The sequence below is a fragment of the Panthera tigris genome, chromosome B3, assembly GCF_018350195.1.
Source record: "Panthera tigris isolate Pti1 chromosome B3, P.tigris_Pti1_mat1.1, whole genome shotgun sequence".
Classification (NCBI taxonomy): Eukaryota; Metazoa; Chordata; class Mammalia; order Carnivora; family Felidae; genus Panthera; species Panthera tigris.
In genome coordinates, this window is record NC_056665.1 from 37,494,989 (window position 1) to 37,520,600 (window position 25,612).

Below are 25,612 nucleotides of genomic sequence, written 5' to 3' on the forward strand. Positions count from 1 at the left end.
GTCCAAGGGAAAGCAGTGGCCCAGGATGAGGTGTCATCACACAGGAGACCCTAGCCCTGGGGACAGCCTCTGATGTTAGCTACGGTAAAATGTTGCTAATGACCAGAGGGGCGAGTTGTGGGCATTTTCTCAGTCCCAAGTTGCCGGGGAGGGTGGCGGGGGGGAGACACTGGTTGAGTTCAGCCCCAGGAAATGTGGGTGGGTGGGTAGGTGGGTCTCAGCTAAAAGGGAAGTAAAAAACTAGCCTTTACTGAGTGCCTTCTAGGTGTCAGACACTACAGAACATTCTCACCTTTGTAACTCCAAATATTTACCAAACACTACTTTAGGCATTGGAGATAGAGTGGTAATAAAATGAAAATCCTGCGGTACCTGGGTGACTCCATTGGTTAAGCATCTGACTTCGGCTGGGGTCCTGATCTTGCCATTTGTGAGTTCGAGCCCTGCATCGAGCTCTGCCAACAGCTCAGATCCTGGAGCCTGTTTTGGATTATGTGTGTGTGTGTGTGTGTGTGTGTGTCTCTTTCTCTGCCCCTCCCCCCTATTTGTGCGGGTGCGCATGCGAGCGCACACCCCCCTCTCTCACTCTCTTTCAAAAATAAACTTAAAAATAAAATGAAAATCCTGCTCTGCTTGTGTAAATAAATATTTGACATGATTTCAGTGATAAATACCTATCACCAATATTAAGTACTTAAAAAAAAAAGGAAACAGAAAGAAAGGAGGTGCTATCATCAAGAAGTGGTCAGGGAAGACCTCCTGGAGGAGGTGACATTGAGCAGAAACCTAGTTAATGACAGAATGAGCCTTAGGACATGTAGTGAGCCTTCCCCAGTCTAAAGATGGAGAAACCAACCTCAGAGAGGGGCGGTGGCTTTCCCTAGATTACAAAGGTCTGAAGGCTTCTCTAGGGGAGGGAGTTCTTCCTGAGATTCTGGGCTCAGGTGATGTGCTCAGAGGCAACACCACCTTCAGACCCTCCAGTTACATATAGCTGTGGTCGCTGTGGGCTCACAGATCCTTAGACCAATCCACTTGGTACCGGGTTAGCCTGTGAGTTCCTTCCCTACCCTCTTCTCTTTCTTTTCCTCTCCAAGCCCCCTCTTCTCTGTCTCTCCCACCTCCTTCTCCTTCTTGTTTTTACATTTGACTGCAAATAAACACTGAAAAGTCCCTAAACATAAAGGTTCAGATTAATGAATAACTAGAGGCAGAATGTCTGAGTGACCAGCACCCAAATGAAGAAATAAGAGTGTTGGGGCACCTGGGTGGCTTAGTGGGTTAAATGTCCGACTCCTGATTTTGGCTCAGGTCATGATCTCGTGGTTGGCAAGTTCGAGCCCCGCATTGGGCCCTGCGTTGGGCTCTGCGCTGATGGCACAGAGCCTGCTTGGGATTCTCTCCCTCTCTCCCTGCCCCTCCCCCCTCCCCAAAATAAATAGTATGTTGCTGCCACCCCAGAAGCCTTCATGTGTTCCTTCCCGTTTCCCTGTCATTTATGCCAATCCCTGCCTTGTTTTTGTTACCATTTTACCATCTCTGTGTCCCTAAACGATACACGTTTGCCTCCATAACTCTGAACTTGATATAAATGGTATAATTCTGTAATGCCTATTGTGCCTTACTTCTTTCACTCAGCATCAAGTATACAAGATTCATCCCTGTTGTTGGCTGTACTGGTTTGCTAGGGCTAAGTACCACAGACTGGCGGCTTAACGGGAACATAGTTTCTCACAGACCTGGAGGTTAGAAGTCCAAGGTCAAGACACCAGGAGCGATGCCTCCATCTGTTCCAGGGCTCTTTCCTTTGTTTGTGAATGGCTGTTCTCACACTGGCTACCCACCCCTCTCCACCGCCCCCCCCCACGTGTCTATGTCTGAATTTCCTCTTTGTATAAGGACTTCATGTTGGCTTAGGAACCACCCATATGACTTCATTTTAACATAATTACCTGTGTGAAGACCACAGAGTGTGGTCACACTCTGAAGTATGGGGGTTAGGACTTTCACATATGAATGGAGGAGGGATACATTTCAGCCCGTGACACTGAATGTAACTATAGTTCACTCATTTTCACGAGCAGCTCGTTTTCAGTACTGTCTAGCGTCCTATTGCCTGAGTGCACGACCATATATTTATCCATTCTCCTGTGGATCGTCCCTTAAGTTGTTTCCAGTTTGTGGCCATTACAAATAATGCCGTTTTTTTTTTTGTTTTGTTTTTTTTTTTTTTTTTGCGTGTAATCTGCTGCACGTGCACATGAGTTTCCGTAGGGTTTATAACTAGAAATGGAACAACTGAGTCATAGGGGTCAGTTTATCCCCGATGTTAGAAGGCTGGCAAACAGTTTTCTAAAGTGGCTGCACTGATTTCTCCTCACTCCAGCCACATATTCTCTTATCTTCACGGCTCTGCTTCCTCAGCAATATTTGGCATTCTCGGACTTGTCAGTGGTAACCGGGAGGTAGTCGATTTTGCATTTCCCTGATGGCTGATGGGGCTGAGTGCACTTTCACAGGGGATGTCTGATGCTCCCATTCTGTGAAATGCCCGCTCAAGTCTTTTGCCGGTTTTAAGTTATTTTTTTAATTTTGTAATCTCTTCACTTTCTCTGCTCATGGCAACTTTAAGGGCATAGTTAACACTTTCCTGCCGCTGGGTTTCGGTCCTCACCATCTGATTTCACCCCGCAAATTTATAATAACTTGACTGTAGGAGAGCAAGGACAGAAGCTTCCATCTTTCCTTCTCAGGAATCCCTGGGCTTCTCATGCAAACATTCCAACTTTCCCCTCCAACTTCTCACCTCTACCTGTGGACAGAGCTTCACCCCAGATGGCAGCCTCTTCTCTTACCTGGCCTGTTGCTCTGCTGCCCACACAGGGTTATGATAACTGAATGAGATCATGTGCAGATGTCCAGCATGGTCCCTGGACTCCTACATGCTCTTAGCAAATATTACTTCCCTTCCCCTTTCTTGATGCTCTGCAGAAAAGTAGTAGAGTAACATTCATCGACTGCTACCTGAGTGCCAAGAGGTATGCCAAGGGCCACCCATTATCGTTCGAGCTGCCTATCCATTACCGTTCTCTCTCTTTTTTTTTTTAATGTTTATTTATTTTTGACAGGGTGTGAGCAGGGGAGGGGCAGAGAGAGAGAGAAGGAGACACAGAACTTGAAGCTGGCTCCAGGCTCTGAGCATCAGCACCAGAGCTCGACGCGGGGCTCGAACTCCCAAACAGCGAGATCGTGACCTGAGCCGAAGTCGGAAGCTTAACTGACTGAGCCACCCAGGCTCCCCTGGCTGTTATCTTCTTTTTTAGTTACAGATTTTATTCAGAGCATTAATATGCATCCTCTGCTTTTCTTGCCTTCCTTATTCCTGGTGCCTGGAGCTTGGAGCTCCAGCAGCCATTTGGGGCCACAAGTTGTTATCCTAAAGAGCCAGCTCTGTGACACAGTGGAGCCATCAGACCAGACCTTGAAAGACAACTTGTCTCATGCAAGAGAGAAATTAACCTCTGTCATCTTAAAGCAATAGTTATTTGGTTTTCTATTATTTGAGGCAGAACCTTATCCTGATACTCATGAAAAGTACGTTTTTGGTTAATTATAAACATGTGTTTGCTTCAGCTAAGTTTTCCTGCCTCCATTAAAATTAGTTTTGCTGGTGAGTAAATGATAATATATTTAAATCTCTACAGTCAAATTTATATTTTTCAAACGACCCATTGGATCAGTATTTTCACACGGATATGAGTACATTGAGACAGGGCATCTTAAGTAGCCAAGAAATTAGTATTCCCTATGATAAAAAAAGTGTTGCTTACTCTTTATAAGAAGTTGTCTTGTTTATGACAGCTACCCATAGGTATTATGTCAGGATACTCAGAGGGTAACGAGTCCATTCTTTTTTAATTGAATTAGCAGCAAATACAGAGAGCTTCCTGTGTAAGTTAGGTAGGCTGCAATCTATTCAAAGTGAGACTCTCAAGTCATGGTCCCTACCCTGCTTGTGAAAAATCCATTGGTTGTAAGTCACTGCCAGAGAGCAGGTTAATGTGTTTGGTTACCGAACCACTATTAAAATAGGAAGCAGCGTAAGGTGCGCCATGCACACGCACACGCTAGTGAGGAAGCCACGTGTGATGTAGGGGTGAACACTCCGGATTCTGATTGCAGGGCCTTGGACTTGGATGATTCACTTAATCTTTCCGAGCCTCAGTTTCCTCATCTGAAAACGGTGGTTTACAACATGCACATATTGTGAGGATTACGTGAGAAAAAAATGCATAAAAAAACACCCGGAAGGAAGGAAGGAAGGAAGGAAGGAACTCACAAAATGTTAAATAAGGTGGGCTTGTTTCTATTTTGTGACAAGAGGCTAATTTGGGGCAAAGAAGAGTGATTCGCCCCTTCAGCAGGAGGCCTTACTCCAGATTCAAGCCACTTGAGTCACCAACCCCCAGACAGGCCCCAGGGGAAGAGGCCCCTGAAGACCGGACCCTGACGCCCTGCCCTGGGGTGGGTGCGAGGCCCCTCACTCTGCATCAGCCAAGCCCAGAGGAGCTGGGTGTAAGCACAGATTAGGTTGCAGTTTTTATTTAAAGATCTTAATTTCTGGCACTTATTTCGGGGATTACAGTGGTGGCTTAAGATCCTTTAAAGACATTCCAAGTTGAAGTCTTTCCTTCACTTGGCTGCTAAAGTTTAATTCAGTCTAATTATTTCATATGGCACCGACTGTAATAGTTTCATAATTTCTAGTATATTAAGCACTTAATATGTTGTGTCATTTGGAATCACATATTAAATTCAGCAAAGTACATTTTAATGAGAGTTAAGTGGTGTGAAAATATTAACACAATGTGATGGTTCATCTTGTTGTTCATATTTTGTAGGTCTGTTCCTGATCCACAAATGCCTCGCTCACCAGGTATGGGAAGGATTTAACCGCCTGAGGCTAGAAAGGGGGTCTGGGGAGACCATATGCCTACCTTTTTCCCCACAGCACTTTACAGTGGGATTTCCCATGGGGCCTCGCGACCCTATAAAAGCAAGTAGGGAAATTGTTATTTCCATCTTAGAGATGAGGAAACTGAGGTTCACTGCTGACTCTCATAAACGTGGTCTTTCTTGGTTCAAAGCCATTGTAGTTTTTCCCTGTACCACAGCTGTCGTCGGTGTGACCCTGGTGGGGGTGAGTGCTGTCTGGACTCAGGGGAGGGCCGTGAGTATCTGGAGGGGGTGTCACCTCACCTCTCACCTTGCAACCCCACAGAGAAAAACTAGCAGAACCACCGAGAAGTTGGCAGACTTTCTACTCGGACTTGGGATCCTTTTTGCACCCTCACAGAGTGTCCCTTCCATGCCCTAAACCGAAGTGCCTGTGCTCTTAGGCTAGCCTGGGATTGCCAGAGAAAATGGTCTTGGACTAAATCACAGTGAACCCATCAGATAGCAACAGCTCAGGCTAAGGAGGCTTCAAAGGCAGGAGTTAAGGCAACAGAGAGAGAGATTTTAGAGAGATCCTCCCAGAACCCTCAAATGGGACTCCTTTATTCCAACTAGGTGCAAAAGTCAGCTCTTGGAGCCAGAAAGATTTGGCAGCAAATTCCAGTGTCCCTGATTAGCTCTGTCACTTTCCTCTCCAGGCCTAGCTTTTCCCCATCAGTAAAAGTGCTTATCTCTCAGACATGAAAATGAAACAGAACATCAGAAGAAAGGGAAGGATTCAGACTAAGCTCAGTGAACAGGAGTGAGTGGGTCTAGGAGCCTGTGTGCTCAGACCCAAAGCCTTGAAGCCCTCTGGGTGAAAACAGTCTTCATCACAGCTAAGAAAAGGAGGGGCAGGGGAGAGGGAGAGAACTCAGAAAAAGGGGCTACTACGACAAAAAGATTAGAGTAGCTAAGAAACAGTCCCGGTAGTCACTTTAAAAAGAGGAGCTATTTTCACTTTTTAAAAAGTGTGTTTCATCCAGGTAGCTGCGAGATTAAGGAAAGAAGACCAAAGAAGAATAAGGAGTGGTTATGCATCGAGTATATTTATACCGTCCATGTACCTCCCATATGCCCAGGGCCTAAACACTTTACAGAAGCAGCTCATCTAAAGCGCTCGGGCTGTTCACGTCAAAACTGAAGTCAGTGTTCAAACTGCCGTGCTGGGCACTCAGCAGAGTCACCGTCCTACAGGTGGGGAAATAGCCAGATATTCACAAAGTTCCAGGCACAAAAAAGAGATCACAGGGAGGGTCAAAAAGTACCGCCTGGGCTGGGGTCCCAACCCCCCGCTCCAAATGCAAGCTGGGGAAGGGGCAGGATTATAGGGTACCACTGAGGTCAGGCATCTGGGATGGATTAGAACTGCTCTAACCACAGCAGGGGCCAAACCAGAAAAGCAAGGGCTGTGAGCACAGGGGGATTAAGGAAGCTTGGGAGGAGCCACTCCCTCTGGCCACAGCTGACCCTGCCTCAGGCCTCCCTCTGAGCTGTCGGCACACAGATCTTCTTCTACTTGCCCCTCCCCCCACCCCTGGTTTTCTTCACTGGGAGGCAAAGAAGGAAACTCGGAAAAACTCATATACACTGGGGTGATTAGGTGGGAGAGGATACTTCAAAAGAGAGCTTACAAAAACAAGGTTTAAGTCAGAGCACGTGCTGCTCAAAGGGATTTCTAGGACCTGAGTGGTGGGTCCTCTTCCACGCCCAGGCTCCCCGCAGCCCTGCTCTGTGTCTGGGGCCTTAGGACCTTCCGGGCCAGGCCTGTGAACTCGGCACATCCCCGCCCTACGACTGGGTAAAGCCTCCTGATGCCCCCAACGCCATTCATCCCCAGGGTTCCCAGCACAGAGGAGGCCACGGCTGCGTCTCCACATCCCTGCTTCTTCTTCCCTCTGGTGGGGTTGATGGGAATCCCTGGCCCTTCTTCCTTCAAATGAGTGACATGTGGAAACACTCAGTGCTCTCAGGCTGCAGGGGAAACACTACAATGTTAGAGGATGCTGAGATCTCATGTCTTCACTGACGTGTTTTCAATATGAAACAGGCCGTTTCTCCATTGATCAAAATGTAATTAAAGTTGCTCTGATCTCTCGCACTCAGAGGGCGGGAAGCTCCAGCTCAGACCTCAGAGGGCAGGAAGCTCCAGCTCAGACCGGATGGGGCGATGCAGGGGGTGGGGTGGGGGGACCACTCTGCCTTTCTTGAGGTTCTGCAGCCCATGGCACTCAGGGAAGGCTGTCGGGACTCAGGCCACCTCAGGTCTCAGAGTGGAGGGGGGGGGACACCAGCTCCGAGGGCCAGCAGGAGCCGGGGGCTCCCACTGCAGCTCTGAGACCGTGCAGTTCTCTCTGGCACCCACGTATTACTCCCTGCTTTCGGTGTCCGTCTCCTTGGGTCTCTCCTTACCGACTCCCTCCATACATCTGTCCTCCGGCTTCATGCCACATCCAATCTGCCTCGTCTCCTCTCATCCCGGCCCTCCCCCTCCCTCCACGCTGGGCCTTTGGGGCTCAGGGGCGAGTGTCACAAGGTTCAGCAGGTCCCAGACCCTAGCCTGCCCTGTGAACCGTTCCTGGGATATTCTATGTCCCAAGGATGACTGGCATGCTCCACCCTTCTAAAATAGAAAACAAAAAGTGTTCAATTTTTACACGTTGCTAATTGGAGTCTCAAAAAAAGTCCTTCAGTTACCCAGTTACAAAAAAAAAAAAAAAAGTCACAGCATGTCAAAGCTGAAAGAGAGGTTATCTTCTCTAGGGCGGTTTCCTCACTTGGCAGAGAAGTCCAGGGAGTTGGGCAAGGTCACAAAGGCAGATGCAGGAAGGAATGGAAACTAGAATTCAGACGTCCCTCTGTAACACAACTGCTCAATAAGAAAACAGACAAAAACGAAAAACAAAATAAAACAGAACAAAAAAACACCCAAGCTCCACCTCTGGCTCAAAATAACACCTACTCCTGTAGCCAGAAATGGTGAACAACCTGGTCCATCTCCTGCTGGTTTTCGCAATAAGGCAGTTATGAACCCACGAGACGTACCTGTCACCGTGACACGTGTGCGCATTGACTGTGACCAAAAGGCTCTTCTTCTAAATAAATGAATAAAAACGTGGATGCTAATTGAAGATTAGCATCATCTCCCATCAATGCTAATACGCTTTTTGGTTATTTGCAATTCCCTTTTGCAAATCTGAGGGAAACATCATTGCCCAAATTAGCTCTTTTCCCTCAGTGAAGGCCGTATTAGCATTCTGAGGTTTGTGTTTGCTTACTGCTTATTTAGACAGAGGTCAGGTGAGAAGCTGGGCAGCCTGCACCTGATTTCCATTTCACTGAAGACAGGTGGGGGGAGGGACTCCAAAGTACCCAGAGGCCAGGCCAGGTGCTCCCTGGCTGTGGTCTGAGTCAGGCTCACAACGCTGAGCCACAGCATGACCGGGAGCACCACCTACCTCCACAGTGGCTTCTCCTGCCTGAAGGACTTGCCCAGATGGGTGACATTGACTCAGGTAGCTCCCAGGTCATCTTCTGCCTGGCACTGTCTGTCAGGTCCTCTCAGGGTTGCATCCGTATGGAGCGACAGTTCAAATGTCCCCTTCCCTCCTGCCCACCTTCATTCCCCAGTCACTGTCTAAACCCCATGTTCTTCCCTTCTAGTCCCTCTCAGCACTGAGAATGCTCCTCCACGTTTGCTTGGCTCCCTCGCCGGAACCGAACGGCCACAGCAACACAAACCACTTCTTGTTGGCCCTGTAGCCCCGGCGCTGACGTCACAGATGCTTGCTGTGTGGTGAGGGAACTAGGGCAGGAAGGCAAGTCTGAGCCCATAAGGCCTTGGGAGCATTGTCCAAAAGGGGAGGCCGCACTCCTGGTCCCAAATCTTTCCTCGCTCGAGTTCCACCGTGAAGAGGAAAAGATCGGTTTTTGAAACCAGACTTGCCTGCAAATCCCAACTTCCTTCACGACTGGCAGGCTAATTTTGGCCTTGATTAACCAACTAGAGCTTGTTTTCTAACGTGCAAATTGAGGGGAAGGACACGGGTCAGCTAAGGGGCCCGGCCCAGTGCTGGACCAAAGCCTGGCGACCTTTCCCGGTCTGCCACACCTCGAGTCACACTACGGAAAGCGTTGGCCCCAAGCGGACGCTCACCCCCTTGCCCTTGGCTTCAAGCACGGGGCGCAGGGCCCGACCACCCCAGGGGAAACAGCGGCGCACCGTGAACCACTCCTCCGCGCTGCGGCCCCGGGCCACCCTGCCCGGCCCCTTCCGGTGCACGACCGGCGTTTCCAGCTCTCGCCAGGGTCACGGGTCCTGCCGCGGGGACTGCCCAACCCGATTTCTGTGGGGCCCCCGTGCGCATCACCGCCTCTTGTCCCCCAAAATGTGCTGGCGCCGCGCAGGCGCCACCCCGCGTAGTTTCGGGGACACCGTGCCGCCCGGTTTTCGGTGGAACCTCGCGTGCGACCCCTGGGGGCCCAGCTGGGACGGCGGGGAAGAGGAGCGCGGCCGCGCGCGCCACGTGACCGAGTGTGAGGCTCGCGCCCTCCGGGGGCGCGCAGAGGTCGCGCGGGCCGAGGGCCAATTTCCCATGGTCCCTTAATTTGCATATACAACGTTGGAGGGTTAGAGAAATAATTAGAGTTCATTTCGCTGTAATCACAAAGATACAATTACCGTGTGTACGAGATACACGAGGTCATACGTCTTCAAAATTTAGTTTTTTCTAAGTAGTGCAGTGTGGTCACCATAACTGTAAAAGTCTTCGCATTCTCTGCTTTATATACCCTCAGAGCGCGCCCACATATCGTGCTCGCTTCGGCAGCACATATACTAAAATTGGAACGATACAGAGAAGATTAGCATGGCCCCTGCGCAAGGATGACACGCAAATTCGTGAAGCGTTCCATATTTTGTACCTGAGCTTATCCCTCCCTTGCAAACACTTTTCACTTACAGGTTCTTTTGTTTCACACAAAGGAAACTGTAGTCCCAGGAGATGGAATAAGAGGAGGTGAGGCACAGTCAGAATCTCTCTTTGTCGTGCTTTTTCTGTCTGGCCCCAGTCTTCGATCTTTTCCATCTTGCCTCTGCTTCCCCTTGCACTATCCTGAGTCCCACGGTACCTTAACACTTAAAGAAACGGTCTTGCCAAAGTGGACCCACTTCAGGTCCAAAACAGAACAGGAACTTAGGGCTGTGATAGACAAGGTGACTCTAACAGGAACGCGCAACAAGACTCACCATGCTGCCTCTGAATCAAAAAAAATAACGCCCGCTCCTTAAGGTCTACCGTGTGCCAGGGGCCTCACCAATATCCGGGTTTCGTATTCCTGACAGCCCTGCCTTGTGAGTATTATTGTCACCATTTTACAGGAGTCACTGAGAGGCAAAGCAACCTGGGCATGATCATGTAACCAGTAAGTGGCTGCGGCAAGGCCTGCTAAGACCTTTGGAGGCACAGGCCCTGAAAAGATCGGGACCTTGCCCCTGCGCAATGAATGCAAGAACCACAGTCCTAATTAGTAGGATTAGTAAGAAAAGTCCAATAAATTTCAGATTTCCTGCGATGACTTTATCAATGGTTTTGAAATATCTTCCCCCCCCCCCCAGGAGAAAAATGTTAGTGCACATGTTTTGCTGATGCCTGAGCACACACGTAGTCGGCCCAGCGGTCTCTGCAGCCGCTGGGAGAGCAGCGCACAGATCCCAGGCTCTGTGCTCCCCACAGATAGGGCAGGCTGCAGACGCCAAGCCCCTGAGCCGCCCCAGGGCAGAGGCGGGGGTCTTCTCCCGGTGGGCGCTCAGAGCTGCGAAGCAGCGTTCCATCAGGGATCCATTTCTGTTCCCTTCAGTGGAGGTGAAATGATCCTTTCCAGGTAACAGCCGAGAATAGCGGTCTGTGGGACCTCTCACTGCACCTTCTCCTCGGCTCACAGCCTCCAGTGCATGCAGTTGGAGGGCAAGCTTTGGTTTTCCTTTCTTTCCTCAAACATGCCTGGTTCTTAGGAAGAACTTGGGCAATTGGGTGAGTAGTTTTCAATGTCTCCTTCTGGGATGCCAAACAAGGAAAGGACCAATGTTGGTGTGACTCTCCTTCTAAAGAAACTATTCCTCTTGGTCTGACCCGTTGTGTTGGAGCAGAAAAGAGGAAAGACAGGCAATTCTTAGTCCTGGAAAAGTCAGACACCTGGCTGACTTTCCTGGCTCCGCACCGTTCTATGAAGTAAAACTTCTACTCCTGTTACACATGAGGAAGTTGAGGCACAGAGACATTCAACAACTTGCCCAATGTCACAAGACTAGTAAATGGCAGAGAAGGGCTTGAAGCCCAGGAAATCTGGCTATAGAGCTTGTGCTCTTAACCAAACACTATGTCACCTTTGAAGATAGAGAAGGAGAGATAAAGCTGTTTAGAATCAATGGAAAGAGAACACAGGCCCAGTTCTGCTTTTGTCGGTGTTCTGAATTCAAGGACAGGAGTTGTATTTTTGCAAAGGATCAAGGCTCTACCTTAGATCCAAGGAGGTGGAGTAGTGGACAGGGGGGGAACTGCACCCTCTTTGGGACACAGCTGAAAAAGGAAGAAAGTTTTCCTAGGCCGACAATCTCTTACCAGACACCTGTCCCCCTCCCCAAATAATCCTCCTGAGGAAGGATCATCTGACCACTAAACGTGTGCTTAATTAATATTAGGCAAATGAACTTAATCGTCTCCCAAGAGCTGTAGTCCAGAAGCACCTAGGGACTCCTCCCCTCAGACATATCCAGCATCCTGATAAACCGCAAAGTTGGAACCGCTTCATTTAGACATCTGTTGAGCTACTTTGGGGCACTGGGTGCTGTGTTGGAGATCACAAGGAAAAGCAAGATGTGGCCCCTGTTGCCAGGGTACTTACAGTCCTATGGGGAACACACACACACAACCAAGGATAACTCAGAGAGGGGAGCACACGCTTAGCTTCAGGAACCAAGTGCCACAGGAATGCAGAAGTCAGTCTAAGGAATCCGGGGGTCTGCCAGCCGTTTTTTTGCAGACAGGTTACCAGATTTGCAGGATGCATGGAGGCGGGATTTCTCCCCGGGGGGGGGGGGGGGGGTGACTCTCCACCAGGGCCTACAGCTTAATCCTGGATTTTCTGGGAAAGGTGAGGATAGAGACTGTAAACAGCATCTCCTTATGAGTATTTGGAAGTTCCTCCGCTGAAAAAAGGTGGTCTGAGGTTGAGGGGGCATCTTTACCTGGTACTTTATCCACAGACCCAGGACTCCGGAGCCAGACCCCCTGTGGGCACCTCCCGGAGTCACGGGTGTGAAACCAGACACCTCGGAAGAACACCCAGGTCGAAGTTCTGTGCTCCATAGCCCGCTGGCAATTCCCGAAACCCCACTTTTTCTCCCTAAGACAACGCTCCCTAGTCTAGGGCCTTCGGACGTTGGCTGCAATGCCTAAAATGTGTCGCAAGGTGGCAACGTTGTGGCGAGAAATAGACTTTTTAAAAATCCTGGGTTTTTTTTTTTTTTTTTTCAAAGCATATTTTCCCTATTAATGTTTCATTTAACTTAATTAGAATCTGGTAAACTAATTAAAGTAGCTACGAGCCCCGCAATCAGCAATAATTCGTATAATTATTGATAATTACATCCATACCAATCGTTTGGTTATTAACATTTGGGGGAGAACAAACCACTTCTGAAGGGACGAGGAACCCAAGAGGGTTTTTTGCGACAAAGCTTTCTGGGTCGGATCCGCCTACACCTCCAGTCTGCAGAGATTCCGGCCCAGATGGGGCGCCCTTTGGCGAACCCCTGCTGCCTACGGCTTTTTTCTCTACTTTGGGGAATTCGTTAAGGGAAGGTGAAAAGGAGTATTTGCTAGGCTTCTCTGCGTGGGCCGCGGCCACGGAACTTCCTGCCTGGGTAGCAACTGTAATTCCCATTTTATAGAGCAGGCTGTGCCGCTTCCAAAGGCGTGGTCACGCCAAGGGGGTGAAGTCTCGTGCTCTCCCCAACACCCGGACTGTTCTGCGCGTCCCAGCACCGCTCGGCCCTGGACGCAGTCACTTGCTCACTTCCTCTCGCGACCTGTTTCGCCGTTGGTGCAGCGGAGAACTGATCGGGTTGGTTCCACCCAAAGGAAACCTTCCCGATCCCCGGAGGGTCCCTGCTAGGAGACCTCGCGTCCCAAGGTGACTTCTTCCCTCGACGACACCTCACAGTTTAGCCGCTGCCCTCACCGCCATTATCTCTCTCATGTCCTGTGTCTAGCCCTCCGACTGTCTCGGGACTGGGGTCCTGAGAACCCTAGCGCAGGGGGCTCCGGGGACCGGCTTCCTGCCTCCGCAGCGCGCCGGGGGGTGGGGGGGGCCTCCTCTCCTACGCCCCTTCCAGGCGGCGGGCAGCGCGCTCCCTGCTCACCGACCCGCCACGGGCCCTCCAGACGACCCGCTACCAAACTTCCCGACCGGCGCAGCGCAGGGCTCCCAGGCCCGAGGGGCTAGCCCGGCGGTGGGGGACCGGAGGAGTGCACGGAGACTCCAGGGATGTCGGAGGGCGGAGTCCGCGGGGCGCTGGACCGGGCTGGGGACCCGCGGCCCTGCGCCCCGCTTCCCTCCCAGAGCTCTTCCGCGCGCGCCGGGGTGAGAGGCCTGAATATTATTTTACGTGGGCCAAAACGGAGGCCTAGAAGGATGAAGGGAGCGACACAGAGCCCTTAGTCCTCAGCCGAGGTGGTGAAACTGGAAGCCAGGGCTGAATGAGCCCCAGGACGGTGCGCTTTCCCTCTCCAGGCACACTCTTCTCCCCCTCAAAAAAAGTGCGCTGCAGTTTCCATCCTTTATCTGTAGCCTAACCAGCAGGTGCGCTGTGGAAACTGAGGCCCACGGGAGGCGTGCGGCAAGGTGAGGGCTCATCAACAGCGGCCAGGAAGCAACCCACCGCGGTCACACGCACCCTGACACCGCCCCATCCCCCAGTCGAGACCACCTGACTCCAGCGCAGGCGGGCGTCGCCTGGCTCCTTGGGCTCCTCCACGTCCGCGCACCCTCTCGGGCCCAAATGGACAGAACATTAAAAACTGCCAGGGGTCCCTCCGTTAGGGTAGCGGAGGGGCAGGCAGGAGGATACCTGTGTGCTTCCAGGCTCGCCCAGTCGAAGTCTATCCTAGGTACCTCGCTCCCCGCCCCGCCCCGCCTCGCCCCAGCGCTCCAGGGCCAGGCCTGCGGTGTCCGGGCCTCCTGGCAATTCTGAATGAACCTGGGCTTCCGGGCAGGATGCCGGGCAAACTCCCAGGAAGTGTCCGGTCTCTGACCGCGCTGGAAAGGACTTCCTCGTTGGGGCAGGTGTGGAAGTGGGCGCGAGTAAACCCTCGGCCCTTGAGGGAGCTCCAGGGAAGAGTCTGAGACCCTGGCACCCAGGAGCCTCCTGTAGTCCTCTCACCCCTGGTCGAAAGGCTCCAGGGAGGGTCCCAAACGTGGGGAGAGGGTGGCCTGCGGGGCAACCTGGGTGTATCTGAAGGACTGGTAGAAAGGTCGGGGAGCTCGCTGCTGCCTACCTGAGCCGTGCGATTCTCAGCCCCCGCGCTCCACGACTCGCGCCGCCGGCGGTCTTCAAGCCCCACCTGTTGCCCACCCCTCAGCCCGCCTCCGCCCACCCTCCCCACCCCGTACTCCCACCTCCACAACCCCAGGAAGTGACAGATTTCTTTTTTTTTTTATTAAAAACAAAACAAAAGTCACGGATACAGGGTGGTCTCCCCAAACAGGCTCAAGGTGGTCTCCATCTCGTGAGTCAGTTGTCGCCCTTTTTAAAGTGCTGTTACATCAAGAGGTTACAAGAAAAAATAGACAAAACAAAACCCAAAGGGGAATGCAAAACGGGACTGGAAGCAGGTCCAGGAGAAGGAAGCAAAGTAACTTACAGCATAAATAAAACCGAACCCAATACTGAACCAAGAGAGACTCACAGTACATTTATATCCATTGCACATAGCCACTTTGTCATTAGGAACAAGTTTCAGAAGTGGACGGGACGGGGGTGGGGAGGGGGGGGAGCGCGGGGCCAGCGCCAGCGAAGTTGCTACATTGTGTACACAACTGGGGGTCCGAGGCTGTATGGGGTGGGGGGAGGCCCCCTTACCCCTTTCTTACCCCCTTCGGTCCATTTAACCCCATGAGGTCCGATGCCCTGGAGTTCAACCGTGGGGCGAGGTGGTATTTACACTTGGAAACGGAGAAGGGGCCCTGGGCCGAGGCGCCCGGGAGGAGGGCGGGCGGGCGGGAGGCTGTATTTACATCGGTCGTGTCCGAATGGCTTGTTCCTCGCTCTCGGCCGCCGCGGCCGCGGGTATTTACAAGAAGAGAGCAGCATGGCTTGAGGGCGCGTGGGCGCGGCCGGGCCGGCCCTAGGGCAACAGCGGGGGCTTGAAGGAGCAGTTGCCAGTGCAATGGCGGGGCGTCAGCATCTTGCAGGAGAAGTGGTGCAGGGCGTCGTGGGCTTCTGGAGAGACAGTCAGGCGGGCAAAGCTGGGCACCTCTCCTGCCTAGCCTCGCTGGCGAAGCCTACCCTCTTAGTCCACTCGCCTCCTCCCCTGCCTGCCCAGATCTCACCCACCCCCTCCCGCTCAGGGGTTATCAAGTGAGCGGATCAGAAAAAGGTAGGAGGCTAGGAGTGAGAGCCTGCAGTGGTTTAGAACCACTGCTCGTGTTCAATAGCCCCATTATACAGAAGAGGAAACTGAGGCACAGAAAGAGGGAAGTCAATCTGCCCACGGCCAGATTTGGATCCCTCGGCAGATTTCCCAATGCCCAGGGCTCAAGGGGCTCTTTCTCCCTATTCTATCGTTCTAGAATTATTTCCGCATTAAAAAAAAAAAATCCCATTTCCCTCCTTTCAGGTAGACCTGGCCTTCCCCTCTCACTAGCCCCGCCATTTACTTTTTCATTCATTCACTCACTCATTCATTCACTGGCACAGCCAGAGCCTGGCAACCCTATCTTTGTTCCCCGGCTTCCGCACCTTTTAATTTCTGCTGGATAGCATAGCGCGCCTTCCGCTCTTGATCGAGTTCGTTACACAGAGTGTCTGGAAGACATGGGGAGGGGCCAGTGAAGAAATGAGACCACCCTCCAGCCGGCCGGGGTCACAGCCTGGGCCTCACCCTCTCCCCAGTGCTCAGCCCCCTCGAAAAAACAAATCCGGGGGACCGAGGGAGGGAGCATCAGTGCTCCAAACTGCAGCCTGGCGGAGGGAGGAAATGGCCTGGGATGGCGCTTAAAGGCAGACGGATCTAACCAAAATTAAAGCAAACTTAGGCATTACTTCCCAGGTAATTTTACGCCTCGATTTTTAATTTAGAAACCATGGAAATTGCCGCGATAAGAAGTTCAATCACTCCATGTAATGATGCCTGCAAGCCGTTTGCTGGGCTCGCTTGCCATTCTGAGGCTAATCAGAGTATACAAAGGATATTAAATAAAAAAAATAATTGTTAAATTACCTTCAATTTAAATCCAAATGACTGAGCCAACATTGCGGCTCCTGCCAGACGAGAGGCAGTTACGGCCCGTGCGCGCGCTCACCTGACTCCCGTCTTACCTCTGACAATTTGCAGCTGTTGTACCATTTCTTCTCGATAAGCCAATTCCCTCTTCATTTGATCCTGAAAATTATCTGTGCAAATTGATTAAGTGAGAGCTGTTAGGCACAGCCCCCTCCCTCGGCCCCATTTCCCCACTCCCCTCCCCCACCCCCACCCCTTCGGTCTGCGGCCTAGCGGGAAACCCTGGAAAAGGAGGGTTCCGCGGCTCAGGCAGGGCGCGCAGCCGCAGCTGCCAGTCCTGGGGTCCGGGGGCGTGCGGGAAGAAAGCTCTCGCGCTGAGGTGGGGTGAGGTGGGCCAGGAAGGGGGTACCTTTGAGACTCTGAAATTCTCGCTCCAGCTTCTTGCGGAGCTCCATTTGCTCCAGGAGCAGTTTTTGCAATTCGTCTGCGAAGGGCCGAGAGTGTGAGGTAAAGGAGGGTGTGCGGGACTCAGGCCCCCCTCCCCAAGGTCCTGCAGGTCCCGCCCTGGCCAAGAGCCCTGAGATGGGAGTGGCAGAGTGGTGGGGCCCGGAGGCAGAGGCCCTCCGCACTGTTTTCCCATTTGCTTCCAAAGAATCTGGACGAGGAAAAAGGGCCAGGAGCTAGGTTGCCCAGGAGAATTAAATTCAGGTTTTGGGCTTCTAGGCTCTGGCTCCAGGCACTAACCAGCATGGCATCTGCTTTAAGTTGTTCCAAACTCCCAAACCTTAGAAGCTGCCCCAGGACTTGATTTACCCCTCCAAATGACACACCCCATTCCTCCCTTCAACAATACAGAGCTGGGTGAATCTTGTCAAGGACTTGGTCCCCTGCCATGGAAAAATACATATTTTCACAACAGTTTGTTCACAATTTCAGGGGGTCTCAGGACCCCAAATCCATACTAAGGGCCCTCATATAAAGCACCAATGATTTGAAAGTAATTGCATAGCCTGTTAAATGTGTAACCAGGAAGAGTGGAAGACCACCACTGCTTTCCCCCCCCCCCCTTCCTTCATCAGTTTCCAAGGCCATCCCTGGACCGTTTGAGGGCAGGGTGGTGGATAGCGGGTGGATGTGAAAGGCACCGTTAGTGCCCTCAGAACTAGCTACAGAGGAATGGCAGGGGCTGCCCTGACCAAGGAGCTATTGGCATCCAAGTCCTCCCTGTGGGGGAGGCTCTCTGAGAAATCCCACCCCTAGCAGGTGCTGAGGAAACACAAAAGTGGGAGGCAGAGGAGCAAAGTGGGGTTAGAGGCTCCCATCCTCTGTGCCTCAAGCCACATGCTCCCCCACTGCAGATGAAGCAGCTACCCCAGGATCCCATTCCAAAAACATGCTCCATCCCCACCCCATTTAGGGTGTATTGAGGTGGGGCCAGAACGCCTTAATTCCAGGAAAAAATTAACCTCTCACACTCCTAAAATAAATGCCTCTTTGCAATCTTGCTTTTCAGAAAAAGTCCTGTGTTCCAGTGAGGTTGCGAGACCCACATTGCCCTATCTGATTGTCATATGCATCAAGTTCTGAGAATTATTACTCATTTCTCTTTTTTGCTGGGTTCTTCAGACAGGCTAGCCTCAGGAACCCAAACTTCTAATGAACCTCTAGGGGTTTGGTTCACTCTCCTCACCCCACCCCCTCCCCATACCTCTGTGCCAGGATAATGTGTCCAGAGGATTATCCTTTGCACTCAATGAAAACAGATTCCCCAAGAGCCCTGTCTTCCCATGCACTCCCTTACAAGTAGGGTTCATCTCCCCGAAGCACAGCGTACCCCCATTTCACAGATTTAACCTCACCTCTGGCCAGGTTCTCGATATCTTTCTCCACTAGCTGAGTTCCTGTGACATCCAAGGTGAGCCCATCTTCACCTGGGATACAAGGGCAGGTAAGAGGGGTTCTCTCCTGGGAGAGGCCTTGGGAGGGGAAGGATGAGCTTTCCCGGAACCGAGCTAAGTCAGGGAGCTACTACAGACCTTCTACCTTTAGAAGAGTCAGTTACAGGCATCCAGTATTACCTACCTTCCAAGCTATCATTTTAGAGGGTGACCCACTGAAGGAGAGTGCACCCAGGGAAGGTAGGCTATCTTAGGGCGGGAAGTATATACCCTTTGACCTGCTTCACGTGGGTGACGGTGTCTCTCATTTCCTTTTAGTACACCACCTTCCCTTCCCCCAGAAGAGCCCCAAACCCACTAAGGAGGAAAGCCCTGGCCTGCACCTCGCGGGCGCGCTGTTTAAATATGTATCTTTCAGCCGCACAAGGGGACCAGCAGCCGCTTACGTTTGATCGAAAGCCTTCCTCAAAAGCCAAGCCCAAACCTGTGTAAACCTGGGAGACCTGGGCCCCGGCTTCCGGGTGGGGTTGGTGCGTGAGGGTCCTAGGGCTCACCTCGGTCTGTATTTGCGGGACTTGGCTGGGAGATACTCCTTTGGTCTGGATAGGATTTCCTCGTTTCCAAATCGTCGGCGGTCGAGTGATTGTCTTCCTTATCTGGTTCTTAAAGGCAATAAACCGAGTTTCAAGGAGAAGCAAAGAAACCGTGACCCCGATACGGCCAGAGCTGCTACGGTCGGGGCGCCCGAGCCCTAATTAAAAGCGTTGTGGCCGCCGCTGCTTCCCGGCTGTGCGCCTGGGCTTGCACCCTCAGGCTTTGGGCCGGGCACCCCCTCCCCCGCGCGCGGTCTGCTCATCCCGCGCTCCACGCCCCCTCCCCAGCCCCTCGGAAAAGAACAAGACGAGCAGCCGAGCCCACCAGGGACGAGCGACCTACATCGCGCGCAGATACTGGGGCACCGCGAGCGCGCGTGGCCGCCGGGTCTGCCCGCGCCGCCCCCGCCGAGAACGCGGCCCAGGCTGCGAGCCGCGCGGGGTGGCGGCGGGGGAGACATCCTTTCGGGTTCGGCCTGCCCGGATTTCCGAGGCCCTCAGCCCCTCCTCTTCGAGCCACAGGGGCCCGGCGCACTTGCAGGTCTCCCCCCGGGTTGGGTCGCAGCCACCGCGGGCTCTTCGCAGGTATCCAAGCGCGCAGCCAAGCTCCCGCACCCTCCGCCCTAACCTGGCTTGACCACAGAGGACCTCGAGGCCCCAAAAACTTGGCGAATAAATGAGAGGACTGGAAAGAGGTGCCAGGCGTGGTTTTAAAAAGGATTTTATGAGGTGTATGTGAGCGTGTGTTGTGTGGTGGATAGGGAGGTTTGTTGTTAAGTGACCAAACGATGGAAGTTGTTAGTTCTCGCTTAGCTTCCTTTCCCTTTCTTTTTCTTTCCCTCTCCCTGTTTTTCTCGCTTCCTCTGCCTCTCTTTCTCCTCTCGTCTTCCCTCGCAGTAGCACCCCCCCACACACAGCCCTGTCCCTCCGCCCGCGGTCCCCGCGTCGCATTGGCCAGCGACCTCGGCAGGGGGGCTGAGGGGCGTTACCGTGGGCCTCGGGGGTGCAGAGGTAGGAGGCCGCGGGCCCCAGCGCCGCCGCCGCGCTCTTCACGTGCTCGTCCCGCTCTGGCGCGTACACCTGCGGCGGCCGAAAATGACAGGCGGTTAGGGGTGTGCTTGTAGCGGCTCAGGGTCCCCCAGCCCCGGCCGCGGCCGAGGGGGAGCCCTGAGAGGGAGGCGGAGGTCAGCTAGCCCGTGGGCCCCGAGGGCCCTGGGCGGCTGTGACGCACGCGGCGCAGCCTGGCGCCCTCGGAGGCCACAGCAACGTTGTAGTTTCAGGGTAATTATTAGCGCCCTCGAGAAAATTATCAGAAAGACAAAGCGGCTCTCAAGACAAGAGCTGTCCAAAGCCACCCCCCCCCCACCCTTTGCCCACCTCCTTTTCGGCATCTTCCCACCAGCCCACGCCCAGTCCCCGCATAAATGACGCTTTTTGCATCCAGCTAATGATTCGTGTTTTAATAGACCCAATGGAAATAAATGTACAGGTGTGTGCACCCACTTTCAAAAGGCCAACGACTTCGGCTTAGTTGCACAGCTCCGACCCGAACCCGTGGTTCAGACAACTTGAGAGCCCCTCTCCCGCCCTGCACGCCATCTCGACAGCTGCTACCAAATGAACCCTGCGGTTCCCCAGGCCGGAGTTCAAAGGGACTCAGAAAACTACAAGTTGAGGTAGAGGAAGATTCCGGAACCCCGTACTGCTGGGGCCCGGCTTGAGGGAGAGGCGGTTCTCTCCTCTCCTCACCAGCCCCTTCGTCCCCGGGACTCTGATCTCCATCTGGGCGAGTGTGCCATGGCCCGGCCTCGCAAGCGCTTTTCTCTGGCTTTGGGTCCCTTTTTCTGCTCCCCGTTCTTTCCCCAGATCCCTTTTATTTCTGTGTTACTGAGGTCCCGGCCTGTCTCTGCACACCCCTCCCCCCCGCCCCCGCTCCCAATCAACAAAAACACTGCACACTCGTTTCTCAGGCCTGTCCCCCCCACCTCCGGATTTTCTGAAACCCTCACTCACGGGGGCGAGGGGGTCCCAACAAGTTCCACAGCGCTGGGCCTACTCAGAGCGGCTGGGGCCTACCGCTGGCACGCCCGCTCAGAACATAATCCCCGTCCCTAACTTGTCCAGTGCCTGCCCCACATCCCGAAGGTGCCGAGGGGTAAGCGGGGAGGCGCCACCAGCAAGTCGGGCGCGGGGCTCACCTTGGCCGGCGCGGGGCCCCCCAGCGGCCCGCAAGGCTCTCGCAGCTCATAGCCGCCGCTCGGCGGGCTCCTCTCAGGTCTCCGCACCACGTCGTCGGCAGCCAGGTCCCCAAATGTTGACCTGCTGGCTGCGGGCAGCCCCGGGCGGCGCCGGGAGCGGGGGCTGCCGCCATCGGGGGAGTCTGTGGGACCGTCGGCGCCCGAGGAGGTGGTAGACGGGGGCCCTACAGGCTGGTCCGCGTCCTGGCCGCCTGCCGTGCTGGGCGCACTGGGTGCTCCGGGATCCGCCTCGTCCAGAGCGCCCTCGTCCTCGGGGAAGCGGTTGGACTCCACGTCCACCTCGGGTTCGTCAGCGGTGTCCACGTCGGGCGAGGCGGAGTGGTAGCTGGAGCTGCCCTCGCTCAGAAAGTCTGGGCTCACGTAACCGCCGCCGGACCCTGCGCCCGGCCCTGGCCCACGAGCCGGCCCGGCGCCATACGCGTCGCGGGCGCTACCGTAGAGCTTGGCGATGCTCTCGGCGTCTTTGACCACCGGTCGGAAGGCCGACACGTAGGAGCCTTTGCGTGCCGGCGGAGGAGGCGGGGGCAGTGGGGCCAGGGGCGGTGGCAGCGCCTCGTCCGCGCCGTCCTCGTCCAGCGGCCCGCGGGACAGCGCGCTCGGGCAGCGCTCCTCTGAACCCAGGCCGCCCTCCTTGGCCGGCTCGGCACCGTCCAGGGACTCGGGGCCGCCGCCGCCGGCAGCCGCCGCCGCCGCCGCGGCCGCCGCCGCTACAGCGGCCGCCACCGCCTTGGCTTGGCTCTGCGCGGCTGGATAGGGTGGTACCGGGAGGCTGCCTGCCGCCGGCCAGAACATGGGAAACGTCGGGTACACGGTGGCTGCGGCGGCCGCTGCAGCCACGGCCGCTGCGTCCTTGGCTGCCCCAGAGGGCTGGTGACCCCAGAACATGGCGCCGCCACCCGGACCAGGGCCTGCCCCCGGGGGCAAATGGCCGGATCCTGGCCCGCCCGCGCCTCCGCCAGTGCCCGCGCCTGCGCCGCTCCCGGTGCCTGGACCGCCCTTGGGCTCGCCCGCACCTAGCACCGGGTCGTCCTTTTTGGGGCAGAGGCCGAAGGCCGTGGGGAAGCCATAGGGGTGAGGGAAAAGCGGCGGGGGCAGTTTCTGCAAGAGGCCAAAGCCCTTGCTGGGCACTGGGATCACTGGGTAGCTGCGAACCCCGGCGCCGCCACCAGGCCCTCCAGGGCCCGCCGGGCCGCCGGCTCCCGCCGCTAGACCAAGTCCCCGCTGCGGATGGGGAGGAGGCGGCCCAGGAGGTCCGGTAGCCTCGTCTTCGCCGCAGCGCAGGCTTTTGTGGGGCGGCGGGCCTGGGGCCATCTCTGCGCCACACCCGGGGCCGCCCCCGCCGCCAGCACCGCCCTTCCCCTGCCCACCCGACCCGCCATTAGCACCGCCGCCGCCGCCTCCTTGCAGCGAGAAAGTCCGCTTGCGCGTGCCGCCATTGAACATGGCCTTGACGTCCTCCCAAGCGTGGCTCAGTTCATCTGTGGCCGACTTGTCACTGAGTTTGAGGTGACGGCGCCACGAGTTGAAGTTAGCGGCGTCGGGCTGCGTATACTTGGCGTCGGGTGTGCGGTGCGAGTGGAAGATGAACTTGTTAGGCGAGAAATACATGCTGCAGTAGCCGCACTTGATGCACTTGGCACGCGAGCTGTTGTAACGCGCAGGGATGAAGCTGCCACGCGAGCCCCACGCGCACTCGTGCACCACATCGAAGGCGAAGTTCTCGGGCAGCTTGGGTGGCTTGTGCTCGCCCAGGAACGACTTGCACAGGCGTTCGGCCTCGCGCTTCGTGATCATACCGCAGCGGCGCGAGGAGATCGGCATGGCCCCGGCCCGACGCAGAATCTCCAGTTGCACGGGCGTGCACTGCACGCACGTGATGCCCAGGGCCACACGGCGGTTGTGGATCTCATTGTAGCTGTAGTTCTTGAGGAGAGTGTTGGAGATCTGTGCCAGGCACAGGCGTTCCTGGCCGTCGATGACCAGAGACACGATAGGCACCCCGTACAGCGACGTCTCGCCCACCTGGTTGGGTTTGAGAGCGCTGGAGCCTGAGTAGGGTTGCAGCTCCTGCTTCGAGGTGGGTGAGGAGTTGCCCTCGCGCCCCGGCCCCAGCTGAGTGGTGAGAGCCTCCATGCCGCCGCTCCTATGAAACAGAGAAAGTAGAGAGCAGTTGAGCCATTTTCAGCGCCACCGTGGCTCGGCCCGCCCAGCTGGGCGCGCCGAGTTGGGCGCGCGGAGAAACTTGGCCACGGGGAGTCCAAGCTCATTCTCCCCCTGGACGGGAGCCTTTTGTTATTCAGACGCGCGCTGGCGCCACAACAAAAGCCCCTGGGGTTTTGGGGGAGAAGAAGGGGTAATTGAGACCTCAGGATTGCCCCGGCAGCTCGGAACCCAATTTTGTTTTCGGATTGTGCAGGAAGTGGGGCCCAGAGACGGAGAGTGACTTGCCCAAGGCCACACAGCAAAGCCATTGCCTAACCCAGGGTTCGTAACGTCCAGATCCTTGAGCCTTTGGCTACCCTTGATGCCTGCCCTACCCGCCCGGGTCCTGAAGCCCGGACTTCGGGGACAGGCTGCCCCTCTGCTCAGTCGCGCATGCACGCGGGCGGGCGGGGAAGACGCAGGGAGGGGTACGGACCGGGGGAGGGGCGGTCACTGCCCATCTCCAGACAGCAGGGGGCGGGGGGGGGTGGGCAAGGAGAAGGAGGAGGGTCTCGAGGCCGTGGCGGGGGCGGGGGGTGGGGAGGGAGAAGAGGCTGAGGCGACCGCTGTTCGCGGTGCTGAACCCGACTCTCAAAAGCATGCTGTGCGCGCCCAGCCCCAGGGCTGCCCCCACCGCACCCAGTTCCGTGCGGAGCAGGCTCCCTGGGATAACAGCACTGGTTTCCACAAACCCGAGCTTCTTCTCTCACGCCCGGAGCCTCGCCTTCGTTGAGCAGAAAGGTTCCGGTTGGATATACACACCGTTTTCTTTCCAGCCATCAGTGGGACCAGGGTCACGCAGTTCCTATCCACATTTTCTGCATTTTTAGCTGCGTTCCAGACCAAAGCTGGTTTCCATCCGGGTCAGCGCGTGGGGACAGAGAGGTTCTCAGGGAAGTTTCTCAGGAGCCACTTCGCTTCTAACCGCCCACTCCCTAAGTTTTCCTCCTTCAGATTTGCCTTTTCTGCTCAGGCCAAATGCAGTCTCTTCTGGCTCTGGGCTTCCTCGGGGGGGGGGGGGTCGTCTCCTCTCTGAGTATACTTCAAGCCGGGCTGTCCCGGTTCATATGGATTGAATGGGAATCCTTGCTGGTGTCCGAAGCCACAAAGCTTCAGGTCAAAAGTTGCTGCCGGTCCCGCGCTTTGATCTCTGGCCCAGGAAGGGAGGCAGAGCCTCCCCCGTGGACCTCAGCAGCGAGAGGACCCACGGACTGATGCTTGGGGCCCTCTATGTCGCCTGGTCCAGCCACGTGTCCTCAGACACCGAAGTCTCCCATCCGGCCCATGGCTGCAGGCACTCCTGAGGCCCAGGCAGCCCACCCCCGAGGGCTCCTCCCCTAAACTCGTCAGGAAAGGCAAATCCATTTTCAGAGGGGCAGCTCCAGCCAGACTGGGGATCCGAGTTCAAAAGCCTTCATGGAAGACACTGGGATCTTCTGTCTGTTTCTCTCCCTCTGTTTGTTTAGGTGTCCCTCATCTGTCGATCTTATCTGTCCCTGAGCTGTCTGTCTCTCCCAGCTCGCTCCTCTTTCTCCCATCTGTCTTCATACCTTCTTCAATATCAAGCTATTTATCTGCTATCTGTCTGTTTCATCCTTATCTCCGCGTATCGAATTGAAACAAGTTGACCCTCCTTTCGCGTTGAAGTGCCTTGTAACATCTTAGGAGGTAAAAACACTGTCCTAACTCCCCGACTGAGGGGTCCGCAAGGCAAGCCCGTAACCCCCTGAACAGCTCTCAGGCGGGCTGGGAGGTGACTAGGGCCCCGCGGCTCTGGGAAATGACGATGTCTTCTCGGTTTCCCGAAATCGGCAAGTGTGTCCTGCCCGCATGCAGTGAACGGAGCGCCTCAGAGCAGAGCGCGTCCTCCCCAAGCTGAGGGTCTGGGGGCCCCGCGAGGTTTTCCCGAGTGGAGGGGGCTCTGGGCCCCAGAACCAGAGGAAGGGGGAGTCTTAGGAAAGGAACTGAATTTCGAGGGCCAGAGCGGAAAGCCCGGGCAATGAGCTGTACGCAGCGACAAGGAGCAGCCGCCAGGGCTGCTTGCGGAGCCCTCTCCGGCTCCTGGGGCTTGAAGGGGTGAGCTTGGAGAGGGCGACGAGGCGGGAGGCGGACAGCAGTGGGAGTGAGGCGATGGAGTCTTTAGGTATAATAATAAAAACAAC

At 55.0% G+C, this 25,612-nt stretch overlaps 1 protein-coding gene and 1 non-coding gene across 2 annotated transcripts; one reads left to right on the forward strand and one right to left on the reverse strand.

Moving 5' to 3' along the window:
- The first annotated feature begins 9,808 nt into the window (after positions 1–9,808).
- LOC122239777 lies at positions 9,809–9,915 on the forward strand. Its single transcript, XR_006219159.1, has one exon. It is a non-coding gene; the product is annotated as a U6 spliceosomal RNA (small nuclear RNA).
- Positions 9,916–15,074: 5,159 nt separating this feature from the next.
- SKOR1 (SKI family transcriptional corepressor 1) lies at positions 15,075–23,719 on the reverse strand. The gene is made up of 9 exons (XM_042987683.1): positions 23,613–23,719; positions 21,189–23,391; positions 19,980–20,070; positions 18,952–19,059; positions 18,359–18,430; positions 16,909–16,983; positions 16,595–16,669; positions 16,016–16,081; positions 15,075–15,496 (listed from the first exon to the last, which is right to left on the reverse strand). Exons 1-9 carry the CDS (start codon positions 23,717–23,719, stop codon positions 15,402–15,404), a joined length of 2,892 nt encoding a protein of 963 aa, XP_042843617.1. The 3' UTR covers positions 15,075–15,401.
- Positions 23,720–25,612: the final 1,893 nt, after the last annotated feature.

What these genes read in the sequence shown, in the direction of transcription:
- SKOR1 (XM_042987683.1), bottom strand. Translation starts at nt 23,719, where the DNA reads ATGGCTTTGCTGTGTGGCCTTGGGCAAGTCACTCTCCGTCTCTGGGCC. An exon ending in AGAATTTCAGAGTCTCAAAG is followed by an intron (nt 16,670 to 16,908) that starts GTACCCCCTTCC and finishes CAATTTGCACAG; the next exon opens with ATAATTTTCAGGATCAAATG. An exon ending in ACAGCTGCAAATTGTCAGAG is followed by an intron (nt 16,082 to 16,594) that starts GTAAGACGGGAG and finishes CATGTCTTCCAG; the next exon opens with ACACTCTGTGTAACGAACTC.